This window comes from Muntiacus reevesi, chromosome 9 (assembly GCF_963930625.1).
Source record: "Muntiacus reevesi chromosome 9, mMunRee1.1, whole genome shotgun sequence".
In the NCBI taxonomy this organism is placed as follows: Eukaryota; Metazoa; Chordata; class Mammalia; order Artiodactyla; family Cervidae; genus Muntiacus; species Muntiacus reevesi.
The window spans coordinates 69,046,364-69,061,240 of NC_089257.1; the positions used below are offsets into that span (position 1 = coordinate 69,046,364).

Here is a 14,877-nt window from a genome sequence, read left to right on the forward strand (position 1 = left end):
GAAGAAAAAAAAATCTACAAAATCAACCCCAAACAATTAAGAAAATGGCAATAGGAACATATATATCAATAATTACCTTAAGTGTAAACAGATTAAATGCTCCAACCAAAAGACACAGACTGGCTGAATGGATACAAAAACAAGACCCATATATATGCTGTCTACAAGAAACCCACCTCAGACCTCAAGACACATATAGACAGAAAGTGAGAGGATGGAAAAATATTCCATGCAAAAGGGAAGCAAAAGAAAGCTGGAGTAGCAATACTCATATCAGACAAAATAGACCTTAAAATAAAGAAGATTACAAGAGATAAGGAAGAACACTACATAATGATCAAGGGATCAATCCAAGAAGAAGACATAACAATTGTAAATATCTATGCACCCAACATAGGAGCACCTCAGTACATAAGACAAACATTAACAGACATAAATGATAAATTCACAGTAACACAGTAATAGTAGGAGACTTTAACACCCCACTCACACCAACGGACAGATCATCAAAACAGAAAATTAATAAGGAAATACAAGCCCTAAATGATATATTAGATGAGATGGATCTCATTGATATCTTCAGGACATTCTCCTTCCAAATGCAGAAGAATATATCTTCTTCTAAAGTGCACATGGAACATTATCCAGGATACACCACATCTTGGGTCACATATCAAACCTCAGTAAATTTAAGAAAATTGAAATCATATCTAGCGCATCTTCTTCGACCACAATGTTATAAGACTAGATATCAACTACAAGAAAAAAAACTAAGAAACACAAATACATGGAGATTAAACAACACATTTCTAAACAACCAACAGGTTACTGAAGAAATCAAAAGGGAAATTGAGAACTTTCTAGAAACAAATGACAATGAAAACATGACAACTCAAAATCTATGGGATGCAGCAAAAGGAGTTCTAAGAGGGAAGTTTATAGCAACACGATCCTACCTCAAGAAACAAGAAAAACATTGAAACTTTACAAGAAAAACATCTAAACTTTGTTTAGAAAAAACAAACGAACTTTACACCTAAAACAACTGGAAAAAGAAGAACAAAAAGACCCAAAATTAGTAGAAGGAAAGAAATCACAAAGATCAGAGCAGAAATAAGTGAAAAAGAAATGAAAGAAAACAATAATAAAAATTAATAAAACTAAAAGTTGGTTCTTTGAGAAGATAAACAAAATTGACGAACCTTTAGCCAGACTCATCAAGAGAAAAAGAGAGAAGAATCATATCAACAAAATTAGAAATGAAAAAGGAGAGGTTACAACAGACAATGTAGAAATACAAAGGATTATAAGAGACTATTATGAACAACTATATGGCATAAAATGGATAACTTGGAAGAAATGGACAGATTCTCAGAAAAGTCCAATCTTCCAGGACTGAACCAGGAAGAAACAGAAATTATAAACAACCCAATTACAAGCACTGAAATTGAAGCTGTGATCTAAAATCTCCGCAAAAACAAAAGCCTAGTCTTCACAGGAGAATTCTATCAAACATTTAGAGACGAGCTAATGCCTATCCTTCTAAAACTCTTTCAAAAAATTTCAGAGGAAGGAACACTTCCAAACTCATTCTATGAGGCCACCATCATCCTGATACCAAAACCAGACAAAGACAACACAAAAAAAGAAACTATAGGCCAACATCACTAATGAAGATAGATGCAAAAATCCTCAACAAAATTTTAGCAAACAGAATTCAGCAACACATCAAAAAGCACACCATGATCAAGTTGGGTTTATTCCAGGAATGCAAGGATTCTTCAATATATGCAAAACAATCAATGTGATACATCATATTAACAAATTGAAAGATAAAAACCATATGATCATCTCAATAGATGTGGAAAAAAGTTTTTGACAAAATTCAACACCCATTTATGATTAAAACGCTTCAAAAAATGGGCATGGAAGGAACCTACCTCAACATAGTAAAGGCCATATATGATAAGCCTACATTATTTTTAAGCCTACAGCAAACATTATTCTCAATTGTAGAAAAACTGAAAGCCTTCCCCCTAAGATCAGGAACAAGACAAGGATGTCCACTTTCACCACTATTACTCAGCATAGTTCTGGAAGTCCTTGCTACAGCAATCAGAGAAGAAAAAGAAATAAAAGGAATCCAGATCAGAAAAGAACAAGTAAAGCTCTCACTGTTTGCAGATCACATGATACTGTACATAGAAAATCCTAAAAATATTATCAAAAAGTTACTAGAGCCAATCACTGAATTTAGCAAAGTTGCAGGATACAAAATCAACACACAGAAATCACTTGAATTTCTATATACTAACAATGAAAAATCAGAAAGAGAAATTAAGGAATCAATCCCATTCACCACTGTAACAAAAAGAATTAAATATCTAGGAATAAACTTACCTAAGCAAACAAAAGGAAGAATCAATATTGTGAAAATGACTATTACCAAATGCAATCTACAGATTCAATGCAATCCCTATCAAATTATCGATGGCATTTTTCACAGAACTAGAACAAAAAATTGCACAATTCATATAGAAACACAGAATATCCCAAATAGCCAAAGCACTCTTGAGAAAGAAGAATGGAGCTGGAAGAATCAACTTTCCTGACTTCAGATTATACTGCAAAGCTACAGTCATCAAGACAGTATGGTACTAGCACAAAAACAGAAATATAGGCCAATGGAACAAGATAGAAAGCCCAGAAATAAACCCATGCACCTATGGCTTCCTTATTTTTGACAAAGGAGACAAGAATAAACAATGGGGCAAAGACAGACTCTTCAATAAATGGTGCTGGAGAAACAGGACAGCTACATGTAAAAGAATGAAATTAGAATACTTCCTAACACCATACACAAAGATAAACTCAAAATTGATTAAAGACCTAAATGTAAGACCAGAAACTATAAAACTCTTAGAGGAAAACATAGGCAGAACACTCGATAACATAAATCAAAGAAAGATCCTCTATGACCCACCTCCTAGAGTAATGGAAATAAAAACAAAAGTAAACAAGTGACACCTGATTAAACTTAAAAGCTTTAACATAGCAAAGGAAACTATAAGCAAGGTGAAAAGACAATCCTCAGAATGGGAAAATATAATAGCAAGTGAAACACATGACAAAGGATTAATTTCCAAAATACACAAGCAACTCATACAACTCAAAGCCAGAAAAACAAACAACCCAATCAAAAAGTGGGAAAAAGACCTAAACAGACATTTCTCCAAAGAAGACATACAGATGGCTAACAAACACCTGAAAGGGTACCCAACATCGCTCATTATTAGAGAAATGCAAATCAAAACTACAACGCAACATCACCTCATACCAGTCAGAATGGCCATGATCAAAAAGTCTACAAACAATAAATGCTGGAAAGGGTGTGGAGAAAAGGGAACACTCTGGCACTGTTGGTGGGAGTGTAAATTGATGCAGCCACTATGGATGTTGGTATGGAGAGAGAGTCCTTAAAAAACTAGAAATAAAACCACCATATGATCCAGCAATCCCACTCCTAGACATATACCCTGAGGAAACCAAAATTGAAAAAGACACATGTATTCCAGTTTTCATTGCAGCACTATTTACAATAGCTAGAACATGGAAGCAACCTGATGTCCATCGATATATGAATGGATAAAGAAGTTGTGGTACATATACACAATGGAATATTACTCAGCCATAAAAAGGAATGCATTTGAGTCAGTTCTGATGAGGTGGATGAAGCTAGTACCTATATACAGAGTGAAGTGAGTTAGAAAGAGAAACATAAATATCATATTCTAACACATATATACAGAATCTAGAAAAATGGTACTGAAGAATTTCTTTGCAGGGCAGCAATGGAGAAACAGACATAGAGAATAGACTTATGGATACAGCGAGAGTGGAGAAGAGGGTGAAATGTGTGGAAAGAGTAACATGGAAACTTACATTACCATGTGTAAAATAGATAGCCAACAGGAATTAGATGGATGGCTCAGGAAACTCAAACAAGGGCTCTGTATCAATCTAGAAGGGTGGGATGGGGCAAAGGATGGGAGGGAGTTTCAAAAGGGAGGGGATATATGTTTACCTATGGCTGATTCATATTGAGGTTTGACAGAAAACAACAAAACACTGTAAAGCAATTATCCTTCAATACAAAAATAAATTAAAAAAAAAAAAAACACTTGTAGTGTTTTCCAATTAGTAGTACTGGCTTTAGTACTAAGATGAAAATATATCGCCAGCCCCTCGGGTGAGTGTCGGGGCTAGCGCGCCGGGGCGGGGGCTGGGCCGCAGGAGCTGTGCTCCGGGTCGCCTGGCGCTTCTGCTGCAAGTCCCCGGGCGGCCCCTCCCCTGCCACCACCACCCCCCCCCCCCCCCCCCCCCCGGCGGCCCCAAAGCCGCGCGGGGCCGGGGCCATGTGTCGCGCGCGGCTCCGCCTCCCGCCGGTCCTCTGAGGCGGCGGCCGGGGGGAACACAGAGGAAGCCAGGAACCTATTTCGGGCGTACAGTGCAGGTGGCGGGCACACTGGACCGCTCCGAGGCCAGGCTTTTTCTCTGGTATGGACCACCCAGATGGGGCGCTCCGGGCCCCGCCCCGTCTGGCCTAGCCAGGCCTGCCCGAGTCCCGCAAACTGCAGGCAGGCTAGTGGGCGGACCCCATCCCCACGTCCTGCCGCCAGCCCGCCAAGAATCCGGGTATGGGTAGACGCCACCCAGCCTGTTCCGGAGTCAGCACTGGGTCTCAACGAGGCCGGGTGACGCTCCAGAATGGGAGACAAGCCAATTTGGGAGCAGATTGGATCCAGCTTCATTCAACATTACTACCAGTTATTTGATAATGACAGAACTCAACTAGGCGCAATTTATATTGATGCATCATGCCTTACGTGGGAAGGACAGCAATTCCAGGGGAAAGCTGCCATTGTGGAGAAATTGTCTAGCCTTCCATTCCAGAAAATCCAGCACAGCATCACGGCGCAGGACCATCAGCCCACACCAGACAGCTGCATCATCAGCATGGTTGTGGGCCAGCTCAAGGCCGATGAAGACCCCATCATGGGGTTCCACCAGATGTTCCTATTAAAGAACATCAACGATGCTTGGGTTTGCACCAATGACATGTTCAGGCTTGCCCTGCACAACTTTGGCTGACCTCCTCCCAGCCAGGCACTCATGCTGTTTCCTCCTCCCTCCTCTTCCGATACTATTCACACTCCTCCAGATGCTCCAAATATCATTCACAAATGAGCAGGGCCGCGGTGGGCGTGGGCGCAGTGCGCTGCTGCTACCGAGGTGTTGTGCATGATGTTTGGACGCTAGACTAGTTGCATCTGACAGGAGAAGTTTGTGTTGTACCAGCGCATGCCTTGGAAAGACTTAAGTAATACAAAAGGTTGTCTTTTTTTTTTTTTTTTTTTTAATCTACTGACAAGTTGCTCTAGTAACCCAAAGAAGTGAAGGAGAAAGCAGCTGCCTCACCGCCCAGATATTGATTTGTTCAGATGTTTCAATGCCTCATGATACAATAAAACCACGAAAATTTTCTTAACAAAAAAAAAAAAAAAAAAGAAAATATATCAATTTATGTGTGTGTGTGTATATATATGTATATACATGGGGCGTCCCTGGTGGCTCAGAGGTTAAAGCGTCTGCCTGCAATGCAGGAGACCCGGGTTCGATCCCTGGGTTGGGAAGATCCCCTGGAGAAGGAAATGGCAACCCACTCCAGTATTCTTGCCTGGAGAATCCCATAGATGGAGGAGCCTGGTAGGCTACAGTCCACGGGGTCACAAACAGTAGGACATGACTGAGCGACTTCACTTCACTTCATGTATATACATATGTGTATATAATATATGTGTGTGTGGCTTCCCAGGTTGCACAGTGGTAAAGAATCTGCCTGCCAATGCAGGAGATGTGGGTTCAATCCCTGGGTCAAGAAGATCCTCTGGAGTAGGAAATGGCACCTTACTCCAATAGTCTTGCCTATAGAATCCCACAGACAGAAGAGCCTGGCGGGCTATAGTCCTCGGGGTCACAAAGAGTCAGATATGACTGAGCATGCACACACATGATTATTTTTCCACCAACCTATTAATATGGTGAATGACAAGATAGATTTCCAAATTATGAACCTCTATTGCATTCTTGGAATTAATCCTACCTGATGATAGTGAATTATGCTTTTAATGTAGTGTTGGATTCTGTTTCCTAAGAAAATATTTATTAGCATTCTAGTAATACTATATATTTTGTACTTTTTCATGGATATTCATAAATAATAGGAATAATTGTTTTCTTTTTTGTACCAACTTTGTCATGTGTTGATACCAATATTAGACTTGCTTCATAAAAAGAATTAGGAAACTTCCCTCCATTTTCAAGCCTCTAAATTAATCTTACATCTGCTATAAGTAAGATGGAAGAGTAGAGGGATGTACACTCATCTTCTCTTGTGAAAACACCAAAATCACAAGTAGCTGCTGAACAACCATTGACAGGAGAACGTTGGATCTCAACAAAAAAAGATACCCCTCATCCAAGGGCAAAGGAGAAGCCCCAATAAAACAGTAGGAGAGGCGCAATCACGTTTAAAATGAAATCTCAGATCTGCCAGAGAAAATCAGAGAGGAAAAACAAAACCTTGTGCACACCAGGATAAAGGGAAAGGGGCAGTGATCCCCGCAAGAGACTGAGCCGGACCTGCCTTTGAGGGTTTGAGAGTCTCCTGTGAAGGCCCTTGTCGGCAGTGACCTGCCGCGGGGACCCTGGCTCTGGGTGCAGCAGACCTGGGGGGCGCGACATGTGGCATAAGTCCTCTTGGAGGAAGTCGCCATTAGCCCCACCATAGAGCCACTGTGCAGATGACACACAAACTGGAGAATAGTTATACCAAAGAAGTTCTCGCACTGTAGCAACAGTTCTAGGGCCCATAACAGAGTTCCCAACCTCGGGAGTCAGCAAAAGGACTTAAAAACAACAGCATGATCTCTGTTCTTTTCCAAGGCAAACCAATCAATAGCACAGTAATCCAAGTCTATGCCCCAACCACTAATGCCGAAGGAGCTGAAGTTGAACAGATCTATGAGGACCTACAAGACCTTCTAGAACTTATACCAAAAAAAAAAAAAAAATGTCATTTGCATCACAGGGGACTGGAATGCAAAAGTAAGAAGTCAAGAGATACCTGGAGTGACAGGCAAATTTGGCCTTGGAGTACAAAATGAAGCAGGGCAAAACTAACAGACTTTTGCCAAGAGAATGCACTGGTCATTGGAAACTCTCTCTCCAGCAACACAAGAGACAACTCTACATAACGACATCACCAGATTGTCAATACCGAAAGCAGACTGACTATATTCTTTGCAGTTGAAGATGAAGAAGCTCTATACAGTCAGCAAAAACAAGATTGGGAGCTGACAATGGCTCAGATCATGAACTCCTTATTGTAAAATTCAGACTCAAATTGAAGAAAGTAGAGAAAACTACTAGGTCATTCAGATATGACCTAAATCAAATCCCTTATGATTATACAGTGGAAGTGACAAATAGATTCAAGGGATTAGATTTGATAGACAGTGCCTGAAGAACTATGGACACAGGTTTGTAACATTGTACAGGAGGTGGTGATCAAAACCATTTCACATGCTAGCAAAGTAATGCTCAAAATTCTCCAACAGTACATTAACTGAGAACTTCCAGATGTTGAAGCTGGATTTAGAAAAGGCAGAGGAAACAGAGATCAAATTGCCAACAACTGTTGGATCATAGAAAAAGCAAGAGAATTCAAGAAAATCATCTACTTCTGCTTCATTGACTACTCTAAACCCTTTGACTGTGTGGACCACAACAAACTGAAAAATTATTGAAGAGATGGGAATACCATCCTATCTGTCTCCTGGGAAACCTGTGTAGCCCAAGAAGCAAAAGTTAGAAACAGACATGGAACAACAGATTGGTTCAAAACTGGGAAAGGAGTACTTCAAGGCTATATATTGTCACCATGCTTATTTAACTTCTATGCAGAGTACATCATGCGAAATGCCAGGCTGGATAAAGCACAAGCTGGAATCAAGATTGCCAGGAAAAATATCAATAACCTCAGACATGCAGATGACAACACCCTTATGACAGAAAGCAAAGAGGAACTAAGCCTCTTGATGAAGGTGAACGAGGAGAATGAAAAATCTAGCTTAAAACTCAGCATTCAAAAAACTAGGATTATGGCATCTGGTCCCATCCCTTCATGTTAAATAGATGGGGGAACAATGGAAACAGTGAGAGACTTAATTGTCTTAGGCTCCAAAATCACTGCAAATGGTGACTGCAGCCATGAAATTAAAAGGCACTTGCTCCTTGGAAGAAAAGCTATGACAAACCTAGACAGCATATTAAAAATCAGAGAGATTACTTCACCGACAAGGTCTGTATAATCAAAGCTATGATTTTTCCAATAGTCATGTATGGATATGAGAGTTGGTCATAAAGAAAGCTGAGCAACAAAGAATTGATGCATTTGAATTGTGGTGTTGGAGAAAGCTCTTGGGAGTCCCATGGACTGCGAGGAGATCAAACCAGTCAATCCTAAAGGAAATCAATCCTAAATATTAATTGGAAAGTTGATGCTGAAGCTGAAACTCCAATAATTCAGCCTTCTAATGCAAAGAGCTGACTCATTAGAAAAGACCCTGATGCTGGAAAAGATTGAAGGCAGGCAAAGAAGGTGATGACAGAGGATGAGATGGTTGGATTGCATCACTGACTCAATGGACATGAGTTTGAGTATGGGTGATGGTTGATGGGTGAAGGACAGGGAGGCCTGGCATGCTGCAGTCCATGGGGTTGCAAAGAGTTGCACATGACTGAGCAACTGAACAAAAATAATCTATAAGGCACTGGAACTATCTGATATTCAAAAGTTTGGTAGAATTTCTCTGTGAAATAATTGAGGTTTAGTGCTTTTTTAAGGAGGCGGTTATTCAATAAGTTTCTTGTTTACTTCTACAAAACTGGTGTCTTTAAACTTTCTACCTCTGTCAATTTTGTTAATCTGTATTTCCCCCAGGAAATTATTCATTTCCTTGAGGTTTCCAAGCATATTTGCATAGAGGCCCATCTATGCAAAAGTCATCTATTCAATGACTTCTTTTTAATTGTCATTTCTTTCTTTTTTTTTTTTTTTTTTTTTTGCCTGCAACATACTTGTGGGATCTTAGTTCCCTGACCAGGGATCACACTGGTGCCTCCTGCAGTGGAAGCATGGAGTCTAACCACTGGACTGCCAGAGAATTCCTTCATTGTCATTTCTTATTTTGTGCATTTGGGCTTTCTCCCTTTTATCCTTGATATCAGCTAGCAGTTTCTCACCATATTTTGGTAATTTTTTTCAAAAAACATTAAAAACAAAATAGTTTTATTGTTACTCCACTCTAAATCCCAATAAAATCATGATACATAGAGCCAAACCTATACTCTGGATGTAAACTCAGACACTTAGCTTCCTCATTTATTCATATTTTTTTCTTTCCTTCTTATTTTTCTTTGTTACCATCTCATATTGTTGACTCATACTGAGCTGTCGAGCAAACCCCTAATTTTTGGCACGTTCTGCTATTAAGTCAATCTCTTCCGTGCTCATTCTTGTAATAACTGATTTTCTTGACCCAAATTACTTTTAGATAATTAACTTGTTAGATTCCATCTCACAAGATCCTTCTTGACTCTATCATTCTAAGTATTTATTTAGTCAAATCAACCAACATTTCTTGAGTCTCTGCTATCTGAGAGGCATTGTCCAAGCCCAGAAATTATAGGTGTATAAATTACTACCATGATGTGTGTGTGTGTTTTCAGTCACATCTGATTCTTTGCAACTCCATGGGCTGTAGCCCTCCAGGCTCTTCTGTTCTTGGGATTTCCCAGCCAAGAATACTGGAGTAGGTTGCCATTTCTTACTTCAGGGGATCTTCCCAACCCAGGGATAGACACACATCTTGTGAGTCTCCTGTATTGGCAGTCAGATTCTTCACCACTAACACCACCTGGGAAGAACACAATGATTACTGCACTAATGGAAAAGTGTTGGGTTTTTGTTTTTTTGTTTTTTTTTTAAACTGTCTATGCACAGGAGGAACAATAGATTGGAAGGATGTGGACATCAGGGAAAAATCAAGAGGGAAGAACATGATTCTTTAAGGATGTTTGCCAGTTGGACAAGAGTAAAAAGGCATCTTAAGATTAGGTGATTAAAAGGGAAAAAAAAAAAAAAAAAGGAAGAACCTGAAGGTATATGGTATCTTGAAAAAGCAGCCAGTTAACAAATTAGTATTAGCCATTAGTGGCAGGCAATCATGCCAGAGAAATAGGTCAACTTCAACAGGAAAGCGTGGAGTTTAGGAACAGGAAAGTGAAAGAGTGAAACCTGTGTCTTAGAAAGGTCACTCTGAACACACTAGAATATGGAACAAAAAGACGAACAACCAGGTAAAAATTCAAGTGAGAAGAGATGAAAGCTTAAAATGAAACAGTACAATGAGAAAAGGACAAACTGCAGAAATAAGTCAGAGATGACTGTCACGAGGTAGGCAGTAACAAAGAAAGAGTCCAAAAAAATCACCCCTGAATGGATGATGACCCTTTAACTGACATGGAAAATACAGGAAGAGCAAATATTGGGAGAAAAGCAAGCAGATCAGTTTTGAACAAGAGGCTGAGCCATTTGCAAATCATCAGAGTAGAGATGTGTCACAGCCAGCTGGCAAGATACAGGTCTAGGATACAAGAGATGGGTGTGGTGTGGAAAAGAGATGTTTGAAAGTGTCTGTGTGTGACACGAATAGGGATGGCTCTGGGATAACAACACCATCTGCTGAGGATTTACTGTGTGCTGGAAACTGTGCTGGGCACGTCACCAGGATATAAAAATATATATTTATGAAAAGATATGTATGTACATAATGTGTTTATACAGTTGATCCTTGAACAACATAATTTTATATAAAATATATATATTTATGAAATATATACTTGTGAAATCAAATATAAGACCCAACAGAGACAATCAGAGGGTACAAACAAAACCTTGTGTGCACCAGGATAAAAGGAAAGGAACAGTGGCCCCCATAAGAGACTGAGCCAGACCTGCCTTTGAGTGTTTCAGGGTCTCCTGTGGAGGCACAGATCAGCAGTGACCTGCCGCGGGGACCTGGGAGGCTCATTGAGGGGCATCAGTCCTCATAGAGGAAGTCACCATTAGCCCCACTTAGAGCTACTGAGCAGATGACACACAACCTGGAGAACAATTATATCAAAGAAGTTCTCGCACTGTTGCAAAAGTTCTAGGACCCAAAACAGATTTCCCAACTTGGGGATCTGACGAAAGAACTGAAAATCCCCGGGAAAACAGACTCTTGGAGGGCACAACAAAACCTTGTGTGCACCAGGACCCAGAAGAAAGGAGCAGTGACCCCAAAAGAGAGTGAGCCAGAATTGCTCGTGAGTGTCTGTGAGACTTTGGTGGAGGTGTGGCTTAACAGGGACCTGCTGTGAGGTCAGGGGCACTGAATACAATAGTCCTGGGAGCAACTGCATGCTGACATATGTCTTTTTGAAGGAGGTCCCCATTACTGCCATTACCCTTACCACAGTTTGGCCTCAGGCCAAACTACAGGGAGGGAACACAGCCCCACCCATCAGTATAAAATTGGATTAAAAATTTACTGAGCACTGTCCTGCCTACCAGAGCAAGAACCACATCTAGTCCCTCCCATCAGGAAGATTCCACAAGCCTCTTATCCTCATCCATCAGAAGGCAGACAGAATGAAAGTCAAAATTACAGAAAACTAACCAGACTGTTCACATGGATCACCACATTGTCTAACTCATGAAACTATGAGCCACGCCATACATGTCAAGGCTATATTTTTGTCCCCTGCTTATTTAACTTCTATGCAGAGTACATCATGGGAAATGCCAGGCTGGATGAAGCACAAGCTGAAATCAAGGCTGCTGGGAGAAATATCAATAACCTCAGATATGCAGATGACATCACCCTTATGGCAGAAAGCAAAGAAGAACTAAAGAGCCTCTTGATAAAAGTGAAAGAGGAGAGTGAAAAAGTTGGTTTAAAACTCAACATTCAGAAAACTAAGATCATGGCATCTGGTCCCATCACTTTATGGCAAATAGATGGGAAAACAATGGAAACTGACAGATTTTATTTTCTTAGGCTCCAATATCACTGCAGATGGTGACTGCAGCCATGAAATTAAGACACTTGCTCCTTGGGAGAAAAGTTATGACCAACCTAGACAGCTTATTAAAAAGCAGAGACATTACTTTGCCAACAGAGGTCCATCTAGTCAAAGCTATGGTTTTTCCTGTAGTCATGTAAGGATATGACAGTAGGACTATAAAGAAAGCTGAGTGCGGAAGAATGATGCTTTTGAACTGTGGTGTTGGAGAAGACTCTTGAGAGTCCCTTGGACTGCAAGGAGATCCAACCAGTCCATCTTAACGGAAATATTCAATTCTGAATATTCATTGGAAAGATTGATGTTGAAGCTGAAACTCTAATTCTTTGGTCACCTGATGTGAAACCTGACTCATTTGAAAAGACCCTGATGCTGTGAAAGATTGAAGTTGGGAGGAGAAGAGGATGACTGAGGATGAGATGATTGATGGCATCACTGACTCAGTGGACATGAGTTTGAGTAGGCTCCGGGAGTTGGTGATAGACAGGGAGCCTCGCATGCTGCAGTCCACGGGGTCACAGAGAGTCGGACATGAGTGAGCTACTGAACTGAACTGAATTGAATGGAGGGCCACCAAGACAGATGTGTCTTGATGGAGAGTTCTGCAAAACATGTTCACAGTAGAAGGGAACAGCAAACCACTTCAGCATTCGTGCCTTGAGAACCTCATGTACAGTATGAAAAAGGCAAAAGATATGACACAGAAAGATGAACTCCTCAGGTTGGCAGGTGCCTAATATATTACTGGAGAAGAGTGGAGAAATAGCTCCAAAAGGAATGAAGAAGCAGAGTGAAAGCAGAAACAACACCCAGCTGTGGGGGTGTCTGGTGGTGAAAGTAAGGTCTGATGCTGTAAAGAAAAATATTACATAGAAACCTGGAATGTTAGGTCCATGAATCAAGATAAATTGGAAGTGGTCAAACAGGAGATGGCAAGAGTGAACATCAACACTTTAGGAATACGTGAATTAAAACGGACCAGAATGGGCAAATTTAATTCAGATGACCATTGTATCTGCTACTATGGGCAAGAATCCCTTAGAACAGATGGAGTAGCCCTCATAGTCAACCAAAGAGTCCAAAATGCAGTCCTTGGGTGCAATCTCAAAAATGACAGAAAGATCTCGGTTCAATTCCAAGGCAAACCATTTAATATCAGAGTAATCCAAGTCTATGCCCCAACCACTAACGCTGAAGAAGCAGAAACTGAATGGTTCTATGAGGATCTACAAGACCTTCTAGAACTAACACCAAAAAAAAAGATGTCCTTTCCATCACAGGAGACTGGAATGCAAAAGTAAGAAGTCAAGAGATACCTGGAGTGACAGGCAAATTGGGCCTTGGAGTACAACATGAAGCATGGCAAAAACTAACAGACTTTTGCCAAGAGAAGACACTGATCATAGCAAACACCCTCCTCCAACAACAGAAGAGACGACTCTACATATGGACATCACCAGATGGTCAACACCAAAATCAGATTGATTATATTCTTTGCAGTCAAAGATGGAGAAGCTCTATACAGTCAGCAAAACAAGACCTGGAGCTGAATGTGGCTCAAATCAAGAACTCCTTATTGCAAAATTCAGGCTTAAGTTGAAGAAAGCAGGGAAAACCAACAGTCCCTAAGGTATAACCTAAATCAAATCCCTTATTATATAGTGGTAGTAACAAATGGATTCAAGGGATTAGATCTGATAGAGTGCCTGAAGAACTATGGATGGAGGTTTGTGACATTGTAAAGAGGCAGTGATCAAAACCATCCTCAAAAAAAAAAAAAAAAGAAATGCAAAAAGGCAAAATGATCATCTGAGAAGGCTTTACAAACAGCTGAGAAAATAAGAGAAACAAAAGGTAAAGGAGAAAAGGAAAGATATACCCATCTGAATGCAGAGTTCCAAAGAATAGCAAGGAGAGATAAGAAAGCCTTCCTCAGCTATCAATGCAAAGAAACGGAGGAAAACAACAAAGTGTTAAAGACTAGTAATCTCTTCAGGAAAATTAGAGATACCAGAGGAATATGGACTTCCCTTGTGGCTCAGATGGTAAAGAATCTGCCTGCAATGTGGGAGACCTGGGTTTGATCCCTGGGTTGGGAAGATCCCCTGGAGAAGGGAAAGGATACCCACTCCAGTATTCTGGCCTGGAGAATTTCATGGACTCTATAGTCCATGGGGTCCCAAAGAGTCGGACACGACTGAGTGACTTTCACTTCACTTCAGTTCACTTCAAGGGAATATTTCATATAAAGATGGGCATAATAAAAGACAGAAGTGGTATGGACCTAACAGAAACAGAAGACATTAAGAAGTGGCAAGGATACATAGAAGAACTGTACAAAAAAGATCTTAATGACCCAGATAACCACAATGGTGTGATCACTCACTTAGAACCAAACATTTGGAGAGTGAAGTCAAGTGGGCCTTAGGAGGCATCATTATGAAAAAAGCTAGTGGAGGTAATAGAATTCCAGCTGAGCTGTTTCAAATCCTAAACTCAATATGCCAGCAAATTTGGAAAACTCAGCAGTGGCTACTGGACTGGAAAAAGTCAGTTTTCATTCCAATCCCAAAGAAAGGCAATGCCAAAGAATGTTCAAATACTGCACAAATGTATTCATTTCAC

General features: G+C 40.4%; 2 protein-coding genes and 1 non-coding gene across 3 annotated transcripts in view; 2 read left to right on the forward strand and 1 right to left on the reverse strand.

Annotated features, from left to right (window-relative positions):
- BCO2 (beta-carotene oxygenase 2) overlaps positions 1-14,877 on the reverse strand; it is a 71,244-nt gene that overhangs the window by 33,093 nt on the left and 23,274 nt on the right. The window lies entirely within an intron of this gene.
- On the forward strand, positions 4,667-5,543 carry LOC136174389 (nuclear transport factor 2). Its single transcript, XM_065944552.1, has one exon. The coding sequence runs from the start codon at positions 4,768-4,770 to the stop codon at positions 5,149-5,151; it is 384 nt and encodes a 127-aa protein (XP_065800624.1). The 5' UTR covers positions 4,667-4,767; the 3' UTR covers positions 5,152-5,543.
- TRNAC-GCA (transfer RNA cysteine (anticodon GCA)) lies at positions 5,622-5,693 on the forward strand. Its single transcript has one exon. It is a non-coding gene; the product is annotated as a tRNA-Cys (tRNA).